Raw genomic sequence first — 20,052 nt, forward strand, 5'->3', positions numbered from 1 at the left:
GATATATTTGTTTAAATAAAAGCTAAAAGAGAGAGAATTCTATCACCAGTTGCATCTGAGACATTCCTTCCAATAACTGCATTAAATACTTGATTTCTGGACATTTTCCACTGTACTTTTAAGGCCTGTGAACTTCAAAACAAACATCCTAAGTTCTGTCTCAGTGAAAACCACTGAGCAAGAACCATTAAATTTGTTAACTACCTTTTTAGCTGATTCTTCTTAAAGAGATATCATTTGCTATTTCACAGAACTTGAAGGACAAGGTATTTTGTGTATTTCAAAAGTCTGACATGACCACAGAAATACTAGAGGAAGTAGTACTTCTTATCTCTGCAAGAGAAGCACCCTGGTTCTAACTGAGCTCTATGGTTCATTTGATGCAGGCCACGAGCACCTGGGGTCTGAGTCTGTATTTTACTTCTGGGAGAACTGTTCATGCAGATTGATGGCTCCATTTTAATATCATTTAACCACATAAAATAAAAACCAAAGTAGCATATTGGCTCTATTCTTTAAGGGTATGAAAGCAATACTGTAGGGGATAATATCATATCAATGAATTACCTCACAGCAGGGCTAGTATTTTTTACTATAATACTAAATTCGAAGGCCAAGATACATTTTGTGTATTTGAATTAAATGTCTTCGCGGGGATCCTCTTTTTCAGGGAAAATTCTTTTGAGACAGTTTAGTGCTATTCAAAACGCATGGCAGAAAGTCAAACTCAACTTTATAACTTCCAGTGTAAATGAAGTCATTCAATAATTAAGCATTTTCACCAAAGTCTAGGGTATAGTATAAATCAGGAGGACTGGTTCTAGTTTTCCTTTTGCCACTAATAGCTGCATTATCTTGGGCAAGTAATAATCCCTCTGGATATCAGTTTTCTCCTCTGTTTTGCTGGATACTTGGACTATGATTTCTAAGGTATCTTACAGGCTTACACTCCACAGTTCAATGTAACTGCAAAATTACCTTTGATCTATTTGAGCAAGCAGCTACCCCAACATCTGGAATCCATACCGTGGCTTGAATAGCTCCAGAGCCTATCACTACAGTTTGCAAGACAGAGCCATCCTAAAAGAAGATGTATTTATCAATACACATTACTTAACCTCAGTCATCATTTACATCTCAAATTTATACTTCACATCACAAAAACATATTCTAAAATCTACACATGAGCTAAATTTGGCAATTCCAATTGCATACATACAACCCAATTTTCTAGGGCCTTTTCTAGAGGCCTTCAAAAATACAGGAATAAGAAAAATTAAAGAGCAGAGGATCCTGAAAGAAGTTCCTTAAGTATCCAAGATATTCATACAAAAAATAATCCTAGGATTGATTGGGTTAATTTTTATATATAAGCTAATGTAAAAACATTTCTTCAGATAAAAATAACAGCTATACTCTTACCCTTAAAGACCAAATGTTCATGAGCCCACCTAGTCCACCAGACACCAGGGCCAACCCATCAGAACTAAAGGCAACAGTCCGGACAGGAGTGATGTGTCCCCGCAGCTGATAAATACACTTGGCTCCAGCTGACTTCCTATAGCGATCCTGAAATTCATTTTTATTTTTAACATATATTGAAATTAAAATAATATATTGATTCAAGACTTACAAATCATTATTGGAAACGTTATATTTCAGAATAAAATAGGAGTAGGGCAGGACAACTCCTGTATAAGGGTTAGCCTGAGAAAATAATATAATATCGAAATATCATCCTGTTCTCCTTTGCTGAAGCTGAGTTTCATCTTTTTTGGTACACTTCTAAGCTAGTTTCCTATTCCTCAAATTGGCAGAAATGACTACATTTCTAAATTCCAATTATCCCTCAAGAGAGAAAAATTTTAACTTCTACTTTTTAATGCATGTTTTAACTCTTAGATTTAGCTTTAGGGAATTTCCATTTTTAGCCTCTAACATCTGTGAATAGCACATGTTGGCTCCATTTGAACAGGTGCCTCTTTTTGTCAGCTGATGGTTTTGTCTGTCACATGATTATACTTTCATGTTTGCTCTGCAGATTTTAGAAGTGAGATAGGTAAGGCCTGTCCAAAGAGCTACTCTCTGGCACAAAGAGCAAACTAGATTCAGTGTTAGTGCTCTCACCTTCACTTCTATGGTATTTTCCTCCCATTAGTGAGCTATCTACCCCACCCTCTTCACTCCTTTCTCCCTGCCCTTAACCTACTCTTCTTTCTAGTTATGACAGAACATAACACCAGATGTACTTACTTATATATAGATGACATAAAGCACATTTCTTCCAGGGGTATTTGTATTATGAACAAAAGAGAGCAACAGAGGTTGCAAACTGGTAGCTTAGGGATGTAATTTGATTAGCCACCCAGTTTTTAAAGAATTTTAAGTCAGTTGCCAATGTTTGATAATGGAGGTTTTACTTAAAATATGAGTCTTGGCTTCTATCAGAAAAAAAGCAGACAAACTGGTAACAATAGGCTCTCATTTCTGGAGGGTGACAATTAGCTCTGCGGCAGCTGTGCCCTTCTGGGTGTGTGTGTGTGTGGGGGGGATGTGTATGAGAGAGAGAGAGAGAGAGAGAGAGAGAGAGAGAGAGAGAGAGACTCTCTCCAGATCTTCCAGTTCCTAGAATCATGAATTTGTTACTTGCCTAGATGGCCTTGTAAGCATCTATCTGGATTTGTAACCTCTATTTAAGGTAAAGGGATGATTCTTCATAGGTGGAATTCCAGTATCAGTAGGGAATACTTTACATAAGGGTACTCCTATTGTGTTCTCCCATTTCTCTATACAAAGACTTAACTAGGACCTTTCTGTAGTGTCGATTATATCCATTATCATAAATGATCGCCACTCAATATTTATTGAATATCTCAGCTTAACAAGCAATTATGGTGTCTCTTCAGTTATAAAAAATTAAGCTAATCAGAGAGCACATCAAGTATGACAATTATTCACATTTTGATCTTGCCCTTTGGATACTAAATAGTGAGTATCTTAATAATTAAGGGAGGATTTCTTTGATAACATATACTATCTATGGGTTCAAATGAGTTCTTCAAAAACACCAGAACATTTACCTGGCAAACTGATTCCTGGTCCCAACATCCTTCTGAACTAGTCACACTGGTCTGTGTGGTATCTTGTGGAATATGCCAAACACATACTAAACCACTCTGACAGCCACTTAAAAAAATTGATCATATAAAACCAAAACATGTCAATATAAAGTAGTAAAAATATTTTCAAACAGCAATTGAATAAGACCTTATAGAAATATTATGGTATTATTTAAAAAGTTTATTAGTAGTAGGTATGTTATAATCTTTTATAAGAAACACAACTAGGGCCAATATTCTAAAAACATCACGTCCAAATAGAGAGATTACATGCCAGCTTTCACATTGGAAAATTGCTCCTTATTTTTCTAAGGTGATCGTATGGTATTGTATATTATAAGGATAGTAACTGGCAAAAACTGTTTAAGACTACTGAGAAGACACATTTAATGAAAGTAAGTAATAGTCTACACTAATATAAAAATTAAGACACACACACACAAATTTATGACATACGTAGCCATCAGTAAATGCAACTTGGATCCTTTCCCTGGAAGGCTGCACCAAGCAATGCCATTTACAATAGCTGGATGGCAGAGTGAATGCAGACAGCGCCAGCATCCTGAAATAGGCCCCCACAGTTTCACATTTTCTTCTTTGGCACATGTCATAAGAATATGACCTGTTGGGTCCCACTTCATACTAACAAGAGTATCCTTAAAATGGCAAGGGAAGAAAAAAATCATAGAAATCTTTCCTTCACAAATACTTTATGACCTATACTTCTATTACTCGATTATTTTGAAATCAACATTTTATGCAAATCATAGATACTGTCCCATCATTCCCAGTCATCAGACCAACTCACCTTTTAATATAGTCTACATCATATACATTTGCTACAGTCAAAGCTCATAAGTGCATTGAATGAATGAATTATGAAATTCAGACTCAGAAGAGATATGTTATCTTTCATTAAATATTTTTGGGTTATTTTTATTGACTAGCAACCATTAAAATTTGAAAAAGAAGAAACCTAAAATGTAAAAAAAGCACCCCTCACACCCAAATAGGGAATACTTATGAGAATCTGGAACATGTTTTGTGTTTATATAGTTGTCTTCATTGCATCCTTTTGACATTTTTTTAACTGTCCTTCACACCTGGTTTCATGCATTTGTACTACTTGCCTAGATGGCCCTGTAAGCATCTGAACAGGCAACCTATGTTTAAGGTAAAGGAATCATTAATAGGTGGAATTTCTGGCATTAGTGGGAAGTACTTTGACAGGGGGTGTTCCTACTTCACTGTTTTGGTTTTACTTTTTTCTTGGCTTGACGGCTTTCTTACATAGACTATTCCATGTACACACATGGTCCAAAGACTTTGTGTAACAACAGAATAAACAATAAATCATAAGTGACTGATGTAAAAGAATTTTTAAGGAAACTAATATCAAGCAATACTATACTACAGTAAAAACAAAGAAAAAACCATCTGATAGAGATGTTTTACCTTATGTGCATCAATTAGAACAATGCCTTCTTTCTCAAGTGGTTCCTTTGTTCCCAATAACAATTTTCCATCAAAATATCCCACTGCAAATGGTCTGTCTTCACTGAACCAAGCAATGCATGTTACAGATACTAATATAAAAAAAATTCAAAAAGAAAAAGTGAAAATAGACTTATTTATCCTTGTCTAACTTAAAAGACAGAGACTTTGCAACAGATATGAGCTATTGCAACCACTGAAAGTAAATTCCCAAGTACCTCTTTGATGCATTCAGGCAAAATCTAGGGTTACAGCAGGGATTCCACGTAACACACTTCAAAAATGTTATCTATAAGTGACAAGTGGTTACCTCATTGAAAAATTTTCATTCTTTTCAGGTGATTATTGAAAAAGAGAGACAAATATTGAATTCCCTTGCTGATTTTAAGTCAATGTACCAGGTTCTTTCTTTTTGAACCAGTATCTACCATGAAACTGAGGGTGAAATAACCCAAGTCATAGAAAGAAAATTATTTATCCCTTCTTTTGCTTATTTAATATTCTCTACAAAGTGTGTTTCCATATTCTATCAAACATGTTCTATACTAACAATCTACATTCGCATTTGCTTCTTTAAGTACATAAAACACTGGAAGGCTACAAAAGAAGTAAAAAACAGTATTTATTGTTTGGAACAGAATGGGGACACAGAAACTGAGTAAGTGGGGGAAAGACTTTTCACTGTACAGCTTTTTAAACTTAAAAATCTTTGAACCTTCTGAGGTATTACCTATTAAATAAATCAAATTAAAAAATGATTTTATTTTGTTAGTAGAGTACGTGTAAACTGAGACTGTGATCTTTGAATACCCCACTCCCCCAAAACAACTTAAAAAAAGCTATCTAGTAGTAAGATGCCTATGTATCCAAAGGGAACACAGTGAGAAAATAAATAAAAATATACTTCTACTATCTCGTCAGACCAGAAACTCCCCCTCCTCTTCCTTCCCGCATTTCCTCTATCTCACTATTTCTTAACAACTTTATCTCTACCAATAATTTTTTTTCCCTCTTGGACATTCCTAACTTTCAAGGGAGACTTGGAGCCCACTAAGAGAGCTCAGATGCTTACACAAAGGATGAATGACTATTACATTATTAGATCTTATTTTGGCAGAGATTTGTAGTAGGGGTTGGAAGAGAAATAATCTTTCAACTTAGTACCTAATTAAAATGAATACCAACTGAACACATTAGAAAACAAATCCAAAAGTAATATTCACCCAACATTTTTAAAAGCAAGTGCCAAGAAACTAAGTCTGTTTGGGGGAAAACTTTCTCAACTAGACATGAGTCTACTTATTTACCATCTTTTCGATAGCAATGCTCCATTTCTTGACGGTGCATGGTAGATACATCTACAACTTCAATCAGTCCTAGAGATCCATCCATCCTTCCCACCAACAATAATTCTGGAGACTCTCCCAACCAGACTGTAGCTGGACCTTCTTCCGGCCAAGCCAGGGCAGATACCCAATGAGGCTGAATATCTACTAATCCTTTTCCTCCTGAAGAGGGAGAAAATGTTAATTAGCTGTTACTTAATTCTTAAAGGCAGAAACAAGAACAAAAATAAATACTGCTTAATTCTAATATACATTCAAAGCAGTTTCAATTTCTTAACAGCCTACTAATGAATATGACTAAGGCAGAATCCTTCTTCTATATATTATATATGATTATATATGATTACCAAATTAACAGGCTTTTCTGTAACTATAAATGATACAAAAATGTTAGCTTTATAGATGAAAGAGTAAAGGAAAATATTCAGGGTACAAATGTTAAACACTTAAGTTCTTTCCTAATAATACTGAAAACCAGATTAGCATAAGAAATTTACCTATATTAAGGCTAACTATTCCTTCAAATATGTGAAATAAAACAGCCATTGCTCAAATATGCAAAAAATGAACAAAAACACTGATAAGACCAAGATTACAATAATTTTATTTTCCAGAGAGATTAATAAAAATTGACGAGTTGTACTTGTGCAACAGACAAGATTATTATAAATATTTCAAGTGATTCAAAAGAATACATAGCTGAAAATTCAGTGACAGATACTTCTCTTCAAATCCTTTGGAACACTTAGTGGTACATTAAAAGAATTTTTAGTTTACAACTACCAGGTTAGTTGAAACTGCTAGAAAGGCAAGGCAGGAAAGAGCACTTTCTCTTCAATTTAAACCATAACTATGCACAGATCTTCACAGTCATGGATAAACTGAGTTTGGTGGTGTAGGGAAGCCACTGTTAGGACTCAGAATGCTAAGATAAAGGCTTAGTTAAAAAGTACTTGCAGTAGTTTACTAGTATTTACAGGATTCTTACCATTAACTTGCCATATAGTCACCATCTTTTCCAAAGCCCCAGCTAGGTATTTGCCACTGATACTCCAAGAAACAGGTGAGAAGCTTGGATCACTGGGTGATCCCAGGCTTTCCTCGGCATCGCCTTCCCTAGAATATAACAGACAATGTGAGGAATTCTAATCTTCATTATTCAGAAGTAAACTAAACCCTAAACCTTAAAATAAGGGCATCATATAGATTAGGGTACATAATAGCACATTCTTACATTTCAAAAGCCTGGCATACAGTATTTGACAATCATACATTTGTTAGTGTTTGTAATTACGTGAAAAATGTATAATAGTAGGAGTGGTGCTTAGACTATTCATCATTTAATGTAGTATATAATTTGTCAACAAAGACATTTTAAATCTGTAGATTGTATAATTATTCAAAGCACACTCATTCTTGTTTGTCTAATCTCCAGTGAAGTTCTCAGAAAAGAAATACCCACACTAGCTATAGGATTATAAAAGATGCTACATTCTGCTATAGAAGACACATCATTACTCTAATTCCTAAATAATCCTTGGAGAATAATGGAAAATTAGCCTATTGTTTTATAGTATTGAACAATGTCAGCATAGACCTTGATTTAATCCTGATTAAGTCCATATATTGACAATTAAAAATTTAATTTTCTGAATTTAAATACACATTGGAGTATAGTAAGACTATTCTGAAAGAAAAATTATAAAAAATTTTTAGTGACAACTTGATTACATTAACACAACCAAGATGTGGCATATTTACGATTCTCATATTTTAAATGCCACATAAGAAAGCTAATGTTAGCACTCACAATCTATTGAATACACAGGTCTGCTGCAATGAATATTGCTTCTTGGTAACATTCCACACCCGGATGGTGCCATCATTACCACTTGTAGCCAAGAGTCCTTTTTTATTACACCAAACACAAGTCATTACCTAGAAAAGTTGGAAAAAAAAAGTCCAGAAATATCTGAGCAAGTTTTGACTTGAATGGTTTTATCATTTGAAAAAGTTCTTTCAAATTAAAATAAAAAATTTACTATGAAATTGTAAAAGTAGCCATGTTATAATGCAACATGCATGGTTTCATTCTTTTCCAACTGACTTGTAAACATACACGTATTAAAGTATTGCTTTAAAGTACTATGCCCAAACTTTTTAAGTTATCTGAGACCTCTAAGAATTGCTGCTAAACATGTTTAAAGCATTTGCAACAACATGGATGGAGCTAGAGGGTATTATGCTCAGTGAAATAAGCCAGGCAGAGAAAGACAAGTATCAAATGATTTCACTTATCTGTGGAGTATAAGAATAAAGAAAAAAACTGAAGGAACAAAACAGCAGCAGACTCACAGAACCCAAGAATGGACTAAGTTACCAAAGGGAAAGGGACTGAGGAGGATGGGTGGGAAGGGAGGAATAAGGGCAGGGAAAAAGAAAGGGGGCATTACGATTAGCATGTATAGTGTGGCGGGGTGGGGGCATGGGGAGGGCTGTGCAACACAGAGAAGACAAGTAGTGATTCTACAGCATCTTACTATGCTGATGGACAGTGATTGTAATGCGGTATGTGGGGGGGACTTGGTGATGGGGGGAGTCTAGTAAACATAATGTCCCTCATGTAATTGTAGATTAATGATACCAAAAAAAATGTTTATTTAAATTCAATAAAGTATAAATATTTCAACATATTTATGTTTTATAAAATAAACAACATGGACTGAAATGATTTTAAAGTCAATTAAATAATAGAGGTCAGTCTTCATTTCCTAAACTATCCATGTTCCTGTTTAGGGACCCAGTGAGTTAGATTAAAATAGGCCAATTTCTTCTCCTTTTGCACATGTATGCCTTCACTTTTGTGAGGTTATTCCTTTGGTTTTCTTCTCATCCCCTATCTGATTTTCCCATCTGTATACTATTATGTCAATCAAACATATGGAGAAAGGAGTTGGTAACCACCAGATGAATACTGATTGTGTGTGTGTGTGTGTGTGTGTGTGTAAGAGAGAAGGTTGGGGGGCACACCAAGACCTTAACTTTGAACTATTTAAGAAAGGCAGAAACTATTTTATCTTATATAAGATGATTAATGCACTGGGGGTTCAAAATACATACTCTGTTCTGGTGAGCCTCCAACTTGATAAAGGAGCATTTTCTGAGATCTCCTCCCATATCAGCTAGTGTTTGTGGAGTAGTTTGGTTGTCACGATCATGTGCAGCAAGAGTACACACGAGCTGTTGAGCGGCCCATTGCCTATGCTGTGACGATAGCCTGGAGGAGAGGCAGCAGGCTGCCAGGGCATTAGCCAGCTCCAGAGGACCTACAGCAGAAGGATCATAGGAAGGACGGGCATACAATGAGGCAGTTAAACCTGCTTAAACAAAACAATGAAATGATGCCCAGGTGAGAGCTGGAGGTAGTGAACAAACAAAAATGGGTTAACCCATATCTTGTAAGAATTAGAACTTTTGCAAGCAATCATTTCACTAAGATATGCATATAAGGTATAAAGTATTGATCTCACATCAAATTCTGTAGTAAATCTGATTTATTGCAAACATACATTTATATACATCAATCAATAGTCCTTGCTCTAAGGACACACAGACTGACAATGCAGCAGAAACCATTTTAAGGCCAGGGCAATAGGGGTGTACCCAAAGAAAAGAGTTTGGCTTTTGCTGCTCAAAAGTGTTTCTTAACAAGTCAGTCAAGGGCTGCGCTAACAGATCCAATAGCCCATCTCTCTTTGCCAAATGGTCTTGATGAAGAGTGACTGAGCAGTTTCTTCAAAGTGTTATCATCTTAAGACAAAAGGAAAAACAGCACTACCTTTATCTAAATTTTATTAAGGAAACATATCAGGATAATTATCTATGGTGACTCAAACAATAATCCAATCAAAACAAGGTAAATTTGGTACATTTTCTAATATTTGCTTCCATGAACAATGAAAAAGTATCCATGTACTTCTTTTACAATCTAAACTTAAGAAGTATACATAATGTTATGTAAATCATCACATACAACAATGCAAAAACACATTTTTTAAAAACATAAAATCAAACTGATTAGAAGATTGTTTATTTAAATGATATGACACTTACCTTTCTTTTCAACTTCTGACTTATCATAATTAGGTCTCAGTTTGGCCCCTTTGTCTGCTAGCAATGCCACAAGGGCCTGAGTTACAACAAAGTTTGGGGAGGTTACAAGCTTGTTCTCCTCGGCAATTCCTCGGAGAAAACTGGGTAGAAACTTTCGCTGAATTGGATCATCAACTGTGGTTAGATTTACACCTGTTGCAGCAGAAATCAAGTTCTGAAGAGGCAATTGGAACAAACAAGTTTAATTTTTACATACAATTTAGGTACAAAAAGAAAATCTCACCTCAAAAGGCTCTCTAAGAATCGAATGGAAATAAGTACTGCAACAATAAGAAAATCACTGTTAACGAGCTTACCTGGGTACACAACTGCACCAGGAGTTTTGCGGCACTAGGACTGTTTGACGCAAGACATCCCACTGCTGTGCTCAGATAGGCCAGGCAGGAGATGGGCTTGTTGGCCTTGCTGTGCCCACCTCGTGAGCGTTCTGAGATGCTTGCCATGGCAGAAGAGCCGGTAGAGAGACCAGCTCTGCCTGCTGCAGCCAAGCACATTAATCGAACTAGCGTTCGGATATCTGTAAGTCCCAGAGATTCAAGACCAGCAGCCAGGCTACAACTGGAACCACTACCAGGAAAGGAAAACATTTCAGATGGATAAAGAAAACAGATTTCTTAAGGGACCATTTAGAGCCCCATATGTTGTCCACAGCACCAACAACCAAAATAAAAGGCAAGCTCCACTATCCCTAATCACACAAGTACTAAGAGATGTCCAAAATTAATATGTAAGCTGAAAACTCTTACTGAAAGTTTTTTATTTTAATAAATATTGACATATACTTGACATGTATCTGAATTACCAAAGTATAACATACAGAAATGTTTACAAACTGAATTTTCACAAAGTGAACAAATCCATGTAACTACCTCCCAAATTAAGAAACAGAACATTAACAACACCTCAGAAGACTACTTGGGCCCTTCTCAGTCACTAGGCTTTCAAAAGTAACCACTATCCTGACTGCAGGTGACTGAGTTTTGCCTGTTTTTGAACTTGATATAATAAAATAATAATGCATATACTCTTTTGTATTTGGCTTCTTTTGCTCAACATTATGCTTGTAAACCTCATCCATGTTGTTCCATTGTAGCAGTAGTCATCAATTTTCACTGACTTATAAATGAAATCTACAGCAATTCATTTATCCATACAGAGGACAATTAGGTGGTTTCCAGCATGGGCTATTCTGCATAGTACTGCCATGAATGCTCTAGCTATGTCTTTGGGTGCACATATGTAAACATTTCCATCAGATATATACCCAGAAGTAGATTTCTGTCTAGGTCACAGAGTATGCTAATATTCACATTTGGCTGGTACTATTGAATAGTTTTCCAAAGTTGTTAACCTAATTAATTTTCTCACCCACATTATGAAAGCTCTTGGTATACCACATCTTCATGCTCATGTTTTCCAAGTTTTAAATTTTAGAATTTTAGCCATTCTGGTGGCTGTGTAGTAGTATCTCACTGGATTTTCATTTCCATTTCTCTGAAGACTAAGGGGATTGAATACCTCATTTTTCATGTCTATTTGGGCACTTGGAGATCCTCTTTTGTATTATTTTGTATTTTATCTGTTTTTCTTTTGGGCTGTCTGTCATTTTCTTACTGGTTTATAGGAATTCTTTAAAATTCTGTTGGTCATATGCATTGCTAATATCTTCTCCCATTCAGTGGCTTTTTTTTTTCTCTCTGAGTTTTAACTTTCTTAATAACTTTTTGCTGAATAGAAGTTATGAGGTTAGAGCCAAGACATTTTTTTCCCATGTGAATAAACCATCCGACCTAGCCAAAGTAAATTAAAAGATCTACCCTTTTTCACTGTTCTGCAATTTAAAGCAAGTGTTTATCTGTATATGTGTTGTCTTTCTGAACTCTGGTCTCCTCCACTGTCTAAACTGTCTATTCCTGTGCAAATACCATATAGTCTCATCTAAATTTTATTTTGAGCTTTTCTTTCTGGAACTTCTGTCTTCACTGAATTACTGTTAAATACCTTCTGCCTAACTATTTCTTAAATGAATGTCTTTTAGGTATTCTTGTCTTGCTTTCCTTTTTTGACATTATACTCCATAGTATGAACATGGCAATACTCTCTGTGATGGAATCTGCAGGTTGACTTAGCTACACAGTAGATCAATTCTGCAGAAAAATTCATTTACCCTTTCATTTTTAACCTCTACCAAATGGATCAACAGCCTTAGTTTCCCATTTCAGATAATAAAATAAAATGTTTGCATTTTACTCAGTTACCATAATGGCATTATTTTCTACAAAAAAGAGCTAAGTATTAATTGAATGACTGAATGATGAATGAGTAACAATGACAACTATGTCTATCTTCTTTCTTTCAAAAATAGATACTCAAGTTTCTAAAGATTCTATCGCAATCTCCCAAATAACACCAAACTCCTGTCTAATATATACTAGAAGCTAACTTAGCCTCACTTGATGCAAGTAACACTTACCTGACAGAGAGAAGAGACAGAGCCCTCATGACCATGGTTCTAGCCAGAAGAACCTGAGCAGCAGCAGTCACTCTCCTTAGAGCCACGACCCGGTCGTGAGGGCTTGCTAAGGCAGCTGCCTGCTCACCTAATGTTATTCTCCCAGAGGAACTCTTTTCTACAGAGCCATGGCAACCTGGGAAACGTGAGATTTTTGTTTAGTTCTTAGGAAGGTAAGAAAAAAAATCTGTACTACTGAAAATTTTTCTCCTATTCTCCCTAGATTCCAGGTGCAAGGAAATGCAACAAATCACTGTTTTGCTCATTGGAAACTTTGTTATACAGGATAATTCCTTGGCAGAAATAGATATTTCTAAGTCAACACTCTATTTTAGGATAAATATGCCTCCTAAATTTTTTTGGTTTTGTTTATTTTGCTCATGCTTCACTTTTACTGATATTAACAAATACAGGAAACATGTAGTTTTAAAAATATGCTTTGAGTACACATAAAGGCCTCAGTCAGTAATACTTACCCAATTCACTATTTTGTACTTTCTATTGCAAAAAGTTATACCAGACCCTCTCATCCAAATAAAAAAAGACTGCAAATAGTTTTTAGTTAGTTCCAGGATTCTCTTATTACAAAATTAAAAAATAATAGTACTCGTATTTTATAAATTTTCTTTCTATTGCTTCAGTATTTCATAAAAACAAAAAACACAAAAGTTAATATTACCATATACTCTCAAAATGTTAAAACAACTGGCTAAAGATACTCAGTGAGGAGGGTCAGTGTTGAACCCTTATTATTCACTTTTACTTTATTATTAACCTATCTAAGAAACTAATATAGATCCAATAAAATTCATGCCAACCAGCATTTAAATTTACCTATTTGCATCAGAGTCTCTTCCATACTGTTGGTGGCTGTTACCATTGCTACTGATGCTCCCAATGGATCACTATCGGGGAACTGAACTGGTTCTGGTACAATGCGTCGGTCATTTAAACCAAGTGGTCCAGCAAGTAATTCAAATTCTTCTTCACCTGTCAGCTTTTCATCTTCATCAACATCCAACATGTCCCAGTCTTCTGGAATGTAAATAAAGAAACAGATGCATGGTATATAAATATAAACATGACAAAACTCTGCTGGCAATAGTTACTATGAGATATTTCTAAGATGCAGACTGACTGAAAGCTAGTGTCCACAAAACAAATCATGGCACCAGCACTGCACCTTTGACCCAAACTGCACACCTGAGGCACAGTGTAACTAGGGCAGAGAGTCAAAGCAGTCAAGTCCATTTAAAACAGTAATAAATGGTATAGTGGGTAATGAAGGCTTCAAGGAATAAAAAATATTGCTATGGAGCCAATAAAGGGTTCTCAATCCTCTCCATAATCATTAAGGAATGAGTAACTTCAAGTAAATGAATGCTCTAGGTAACTAATGCCCACTTCAATTTTATTTTAATTTTTTACTTAATTAGGATGGAAATTTAAAATGTACTACATTTTCCCTACTTTGAAAAAAATATATATGCCACATGGAAATTAACATTCTGTGGTACAGCTAGTATTTGAACCCAGGTCCTCTTCCTTTGACTTTTAAAACTAGGGCTGCTGCTATCAAACTATCTTGAACTTTTTAGGGAAGTTTAAGTTAGTGTGTACATAAATATAAATACACACACATATAAGTGCTAAGCAGAAGATATATATAAAAATACATGTAAAATAAAGAAGCTCTCAAAACAACTACCTTCATACACACTGTCCTGCTTGCCAATTAGATCTGGAGCTTGTCCCTTGTACCTGTACCAAACATGAAGAACATTGTATTTTTATATAAAAATTAGTACTCAAAAATGCAAATTAGGCTATTAGAACATTTTTAAAGGTCATTAATAAAGCAACACAAAATTTAAAAAGTGTATCATGCTATGGGCTAATGTAATAGAAACTACTAGTATGTAGGTATATACATGCTTACAAAATCAATGACTATTTTACCAAATTACTGGGGCAGTTTCTAAGTCACCTACAACTCTTTTAATCAAAACCTATTACAGAACACTTTAAAGACTTTAAAAGTTGACAATAAGAGCAAAATCTTTATTCATTGGAGATTACTTGCTATTCAAGGCTATAAAGAGGCAATATTCTCATGGAAGCTCATTTAATCTAAACAGTCTACTTTTTTCATCAAGAAAAAAACTTTAAGATGTCAAAAATATGATGACAAACACCAATGAAAAAAACTAACAATAAGCCTCCTAAAGGTTAAGGTGAGGATCCTGCCCACAACCTATGTCAAAGGTTTAACATATCCAACTCCAGGGAAGGGCCTCTGCCATGCCACTCTGCCTGGACTAGAGGCTCCCAGCTCTGGCAGAACATGAAGCCCTCAACCTCCTCCATCCATCCTGCCCTCAATTCAGCAATCACAGGACTTTAAGGAAAGGTTTAAAGTAACTCCTCATATGAAAAAAGCTACAATTCCAAGTCTTAAGGAGAGATACTTTATATACTCTTCATTCAGAATAAATCTATATACTCTGTATATCTACACAATATCAAGGTACCTTTCAGAACTTGTTGTCTTAGATTTGGTCTTCAGGGCTAAGTACTTTTCCCTGCAGCTGCCACATAGCAGGTAGTATGGATTTCCACTCCCACATTCACCACCAAACCAGCCATCCACATACGAGCCGTTGCTGCGATAGCCCTGGCGGTTTGCACTGCGCCCACAGCCTGGGTGATTTCTCTTCATGTGCTGATTGAAGCTGATGACACTGCATTCACACAATTCACATACCACCACCTCTTCCCTGTCTTCAGACTCACAAACGTGCTATACAAAATGATTTCATATCAAATTATTAGTCAATTTAACATAGAATTAGTAAGTGGTAAATAAGATTATTCATGACACTAACTACTTTGTTTACATATGCTGGAATATTTGCAAGATGTTCATTAATGCTACATAACAAATTCCATTCAAATCAGGGTTCAGATCACACAATCTGAAGGGATTCTTTGCCCTTCCTCAATCTAATTAAAGTTACAATAAAAGTAACTCACTATTCTGAGAAAATAAAAATGATAATCTGCCCCATCCCAAGTGATTTTTTAAAAATCCCTCTAATGAAAACTACTTTTCATCTGGTTGTAACAGGCATACTTATTTTTTGAATTTCTAAGGAGTCATTAGGATTCATTTATCTTATTAACTTTAATATAGAATATACACCTATACCCTTACACTTGTGAACTTTTCAGTCTCCCTGCTACAAAAGCATAATGCTGAACAATGTAAACATACAAACCCACAATGTACCCTGCCCCTGGATGGAGGTATTTACAAGATCTAGGTGTCACTGGCTCCTAGAATGAGGCATTACAGTGATTACATGGAACCTATGAAGGAGAAGAGCATGCATTCAGATAGCAAGGTAAGCACAGCAGCCATGTTAAATACCTAGAAGAGTTGACTGAGACCTGATGTCTCTTTTGTAATCTGTCTTGGATATTAGAATCAAATATTAACACAATACAGCTCTATTCATCTAATCTAGGGAGAGAAGCAATCAAATCGCAGAGAAAGCAACAAAAGAGACTTTTTTTTATTAGTCTGTAAGTATCAAAGTAACCTCAAGCATTGAAGCCCCAAACTTGAGGATGGGATGTAAGATTTTTTTACTGTTACAACTCTAGGCAAGGCTGTTGTTAGTAAGCTGTACGAACAGGAGGGCAGGAAAATAAGTTAGAGCAGCCCCCGCTGCAGTCACACACACCCAGGTAGGCCAATCCAGTACCTCTGGGATCCACATTCCCAGAATATCATTGTCACTGGTCAGGTCTTGTCCAAACATAGCTTCCATTGCTTCATCATCAAGATCAATTTCCAACTCCTCATCTAAATTAAAGTCATACAACGTCCCTGGGTCTTGCTGCAAAGATATTCCTTCTCTCCGACTCTGATTCCTGTGGGCCTGCACGGAGCGGTATAACCCCGCTCAGAACAAAACAAAAAAGGCATTTTATTTGCATGTATAAATAATTCTGATTATTTTGCCATTTTTTAGCTGCTACACATGTAGGTGAGAGCCTATCTCAGCTGACTTATCGAATACCTAATATAAGAAATACCTATCACATGTATTTCTGTAAAATGAAGATAATGGCACTTATATACCTCCAAGGGCTATTGACAGATTTAAATAAGATAATTCATGTTTGTTATATAGAAAAATATTCAATAAATACAGGCTGTTATTACTGTTTCAGGTTTTTTTTTAATCAGCACTTTTCATTATATATTAAGCATGCAGCCTTTATTTTCTAGGACAGTGCCAGTTTCTCTGTTCCTGTAAATTATTCAATTATTATTTATGTTTTAATATTTCAATGATCAAACTCTGTTTTGACAAATCACAATCTTAGTTTTTAGTTTGCAAAATACGTTCCCTATAACTTACACTTCACATGCCCAGAACATAACCCTTGAAGTATTTGCTAATGTAACAAAGGCTTTTATTTTTGCTAATCTAGGGCCTTACCATTGTAACAAAGGCTTAAGGTTCAGAGAGCACATTAGAAAAGCCAGTGCCTACTTCTTTGACACAGGGCTCTTTTCACTTTCTCCTTCTCACTACTGATGTTAAATTTTAAACACAAATCTTCATTTTTAAAATTTTACGTTGCTTGTGGGCAGAGAGAGCATTTACAAAATTTCTCAAAATCTACAGGCAACCAGTATAGCCTTTTGCACATAGGGGGAACTTAAAAAAAGATCTGTGAATGTATGCTGTGATTTCAACTATGTAAAATTATATAAATGTTTATAAAGTAATATGCTAATAGTTGCTCTGTTAATGTGGAGATACTGAGTACTTAGTTAGCATCATTGTTTTTATCTTCTTTAGTGTTGCTTTTACACTGACTTTAAAATATAAACAACTGCATGATATCTTCACCAAGAGATGGCTGGGGAACATGTAATTACCTGCTCTTGCTAGCAATGTGCGAGCAGCTAAATCAAACTTGTGCCTTCTTGTTACTGCTGAGCGACCCCTAGCTTGTGGCCCACTTCCAGAAGCTGCATTCTCTGTATGGTCCAGATTATCAGGGCTACAAGTGCAAGTTTGAAAGTAACACAAATTTTTTAAAATCATCATGAATAAAGAGCATAAATCAAGCATGTGTGTGGTGTTATTTTTTTCCCAAATATTATCCAAAATAAAATGTTTGTGAGAAAACTTTGAACCATATCTTTTGTCCCTTGTAAAGCTCCTAAGTTATAAATACATCATATTGCCTTGAACAATAATTTTATCTGACTTTGAATTACTAAAATTAAATGATGTTTAATGAATGTTCAAATTCAAATGAGGTCAATGGCCTTAATGAACTCCTGAGTAAATACTTAAAATTTGAAATAATTAGGAATTGTTGCCTAGGAGAAACAGTTCAAAATAAGTTATGAAAATATCCACTGGGCTTGTTAGGAAAAGTCTGTATATTACATAATGCACAAGCCTTGGTAACCATCTCATTTCATGTGCTAAAATGAAAAATGATTTAAAATCATAAAAACTGCTGCATCCAAATCTTTTCTGGACACATATCTTTCAGAATGAACCATCATAGTTTAATAAATCTTTATGGCAGATTGCACAGTCAACCTTTATCAGAGAATGGGCCAACAATGCCATGGTGCATGATGACTATCACAGAAGCATCATGGCACATTACAAACACTAGACTCCTGTGGCTCCTTATGGCCCAATTTTCCTTTGTAATTTGCATAGAGCTCATGTGTTCTCCACATCATTTTTGTCAAAGCTCTTCTAGTGAAAGCAGGTCTGTCATTTTTTTCAGCTGAGTCCACTTTCAGTGAGAAAAACAATGCCCCAAGGAGATGAGGGCGTGGTCCCAAGAGGCAACTTTATCTACCAGTCAGAAATTTTACAATGCTTTTTGCTAAATCTTTTCAATAAGAAAGAAATATTTTAAAGAAAGAAAGAATTATTTTAAAACTAGAATTTGAATACCACAGAATGTACAAAGAAATTAATAAAACCTTTGTCCAAGTTATGTTCACTCCCTATTCTTTCTTCACATCCATCTGTCTCTGTCTAGGCAATTATAAAATTCAGTTTGACTTAAAAAAAATCATTAAGAAGTACTGATAAGGGAAGATTTTGGAAGAACTGTAGAATATTTTATTACACCTCATTTTAATCTATGCATTATCCCAGAACTCTTTTTACAACTTAAAAAAGGGGTGTACTGTACTGGATATTAAAAACTAAAGAGATGAAAATAGAAATCTATGTTAAAGAGATAGAAAAGGCTTAAAACTCTATTTCTATGGAATGCATTAATCAAATCAACGTCTAGTATTAAAATGAACATTTTATTTTATATCACTTATATAACATAAACAAGTAGATTATTTCAGAAGAAACTTATTTCCTCTTTTCAGCTCAATTTTATATAACATAATTTCCTTATTTCACTGAAAACATCCAAGTCAAAACCTGTCATGTCATTTCTACCCTTCATGGACACATAAAATTGTAACTGAAGTGTCCACCTTTTATATCTCTAGTTATCAACTTTACACACCATTGGAAGCATCTATGAAGGGAAATATATGGGGCTCTTAGGGGCATCATTTAAAACATATGGAACAGAAATACAGAAATTGGATTATCACCTTTCACTAAAGCCTTCTTCCATTTCAGCAGCATCAGCTGATGGTATGTCTCCTGGTGACTGCAAATTACAAGGGTCATTTGACTTCCCACCGCTGCCTACAACCGCCGCTCCATGCCTTGGGTCAGTTATGCTGCCTGACTGGGGCTCCTCCTCATCTTCATGCCCAGGGTGCTCTATCATCCACATGGCAAGGACAGTGATGTTCTGGGCATCAGCCTCTCCTCGAGCACCTGAACAGGAGAGAAAAGTCTGATACTGACTTTAGGCAAAACAATTAGTTATTTCATGCTTTCAGTTTAAGAGTGTCTATTATAATGCCATTATAACTAAATCTGGTGTTAAAAATCCTACCAAGCTTTATGGCCTCTTAAAAAATATATTATCCATAATAAGATTGAGCTTCTCATATCTTGCAAATAGGATATATAAAAACTTATCCTACCTGTGGCTTCCATGGCTTTGGCAATCTGCCGGAGAGAGAACCCCATTTCTAGCAAGGGTACTGCAATTGCTGGAGGAGGAGGAGAAGTTGACAGTCTGCTGCTTGGGTCTGACAAGGCTGAGACAAAATTGAGAAATAAAGGCCTAAATATCACTACATACTATGAGTAAAACGTGTTCTTATAGTAATTATAAGCCCCCAATTTCCTAATACTGTCCAAATTTAATGAAATTTTACTCTTTTAAGAATTCACTAAATATAACTAAGTATAATTAAATGTGATTAAATTTG

General features: G+C 35.4%; 1 protein-coding gene across 1 annotated transcript in view; it reads right to left on the bottom strand.

Moving 5' to 3' along the window:
* Positions 1-20,052, bottom strand: part of HERC1 (HECT and RLD domain containing E3 ubiquitin protein ligase family member 1) — a 202,244-nt gene that overhangs the window by 24,954 nt on the left and 157,238 nt on the right. The window contains exons 41-59 of the mRNA XM_073211953.1: positions 19,762-19,878; positions 19,318-19,549; positions 17,602-17,726; positions 16,391-16,611; positions 15,176-15,444; positions 14,353-14,405; positions 13,479-13,679; positions 12,606-12,780; positions 10,429-10,699; positions 10,073-10,286; positions 9,080-9,285; positions 7,770-7,897; positions 6,948-7,075; positions 5,921-6,121; positions 4,575-4,705; positions 3,576-3,775; positions 3,081-3,186; positions 1,423-1,569; positions 979-1,080 (exon numbers count right to left, since the gene is read on the bottom strand). Of these exons, the coding sequence (XP_073068054.1) occupies positions 979-1,080; positions 1,423-1,569; positions 3,081-3,186; positions 3,576-3,775; positions 4,575-4,705; positions 5,921-6,121; positions 6,948-7,075; positions 7,770-7,897; positions 9,080-9,285; positions 10,073-10,286; positions 10,429-10,699; positions 12,606-12,780; positions 13,479-13,679; positions 14,353-14,405; positions 15,176-15,444; positions 16,391-16,611; positions 17,602-17,726; positions 19,318-19,549; positions 19,762-19,878 (3,227 nt within the window). The remainder of the gene's footprint in view (positions 1-978; positions 1,081-1,422; positions 1,570-3,080; positions 3,187-3,575; positions 3,776-4,574; positions 4,706-5,920; positions 6,122-6,947; positions 7,076-7,769; positions 7,898-9,079; positions 9,286-10,072; positions 10,287-10,428; positions 10,700-12,605; positions 12,781-13,478; positions 13,680-14,352; positions 14,406-15,175; positions 15,445-16,390; positions 16,612-17,601; positions 17,727-19,317; positions 19,550-19,761; positions 19,879-20,052) is intronic.

The sequence above is a fragment of the Manis javanica genome, chromosome 8 (genome assembly GCF_040802235.1).
Source record: "Manis javanica isolate MJ-LG chromosome 8, MJ_LKY, whole genome shotgun sequence".
Lineage (NCBI taxonomy): Eukaryota > Metazoa > Chordata > Mammalia > Pholidota > Manidae > Manis > Manis javanica.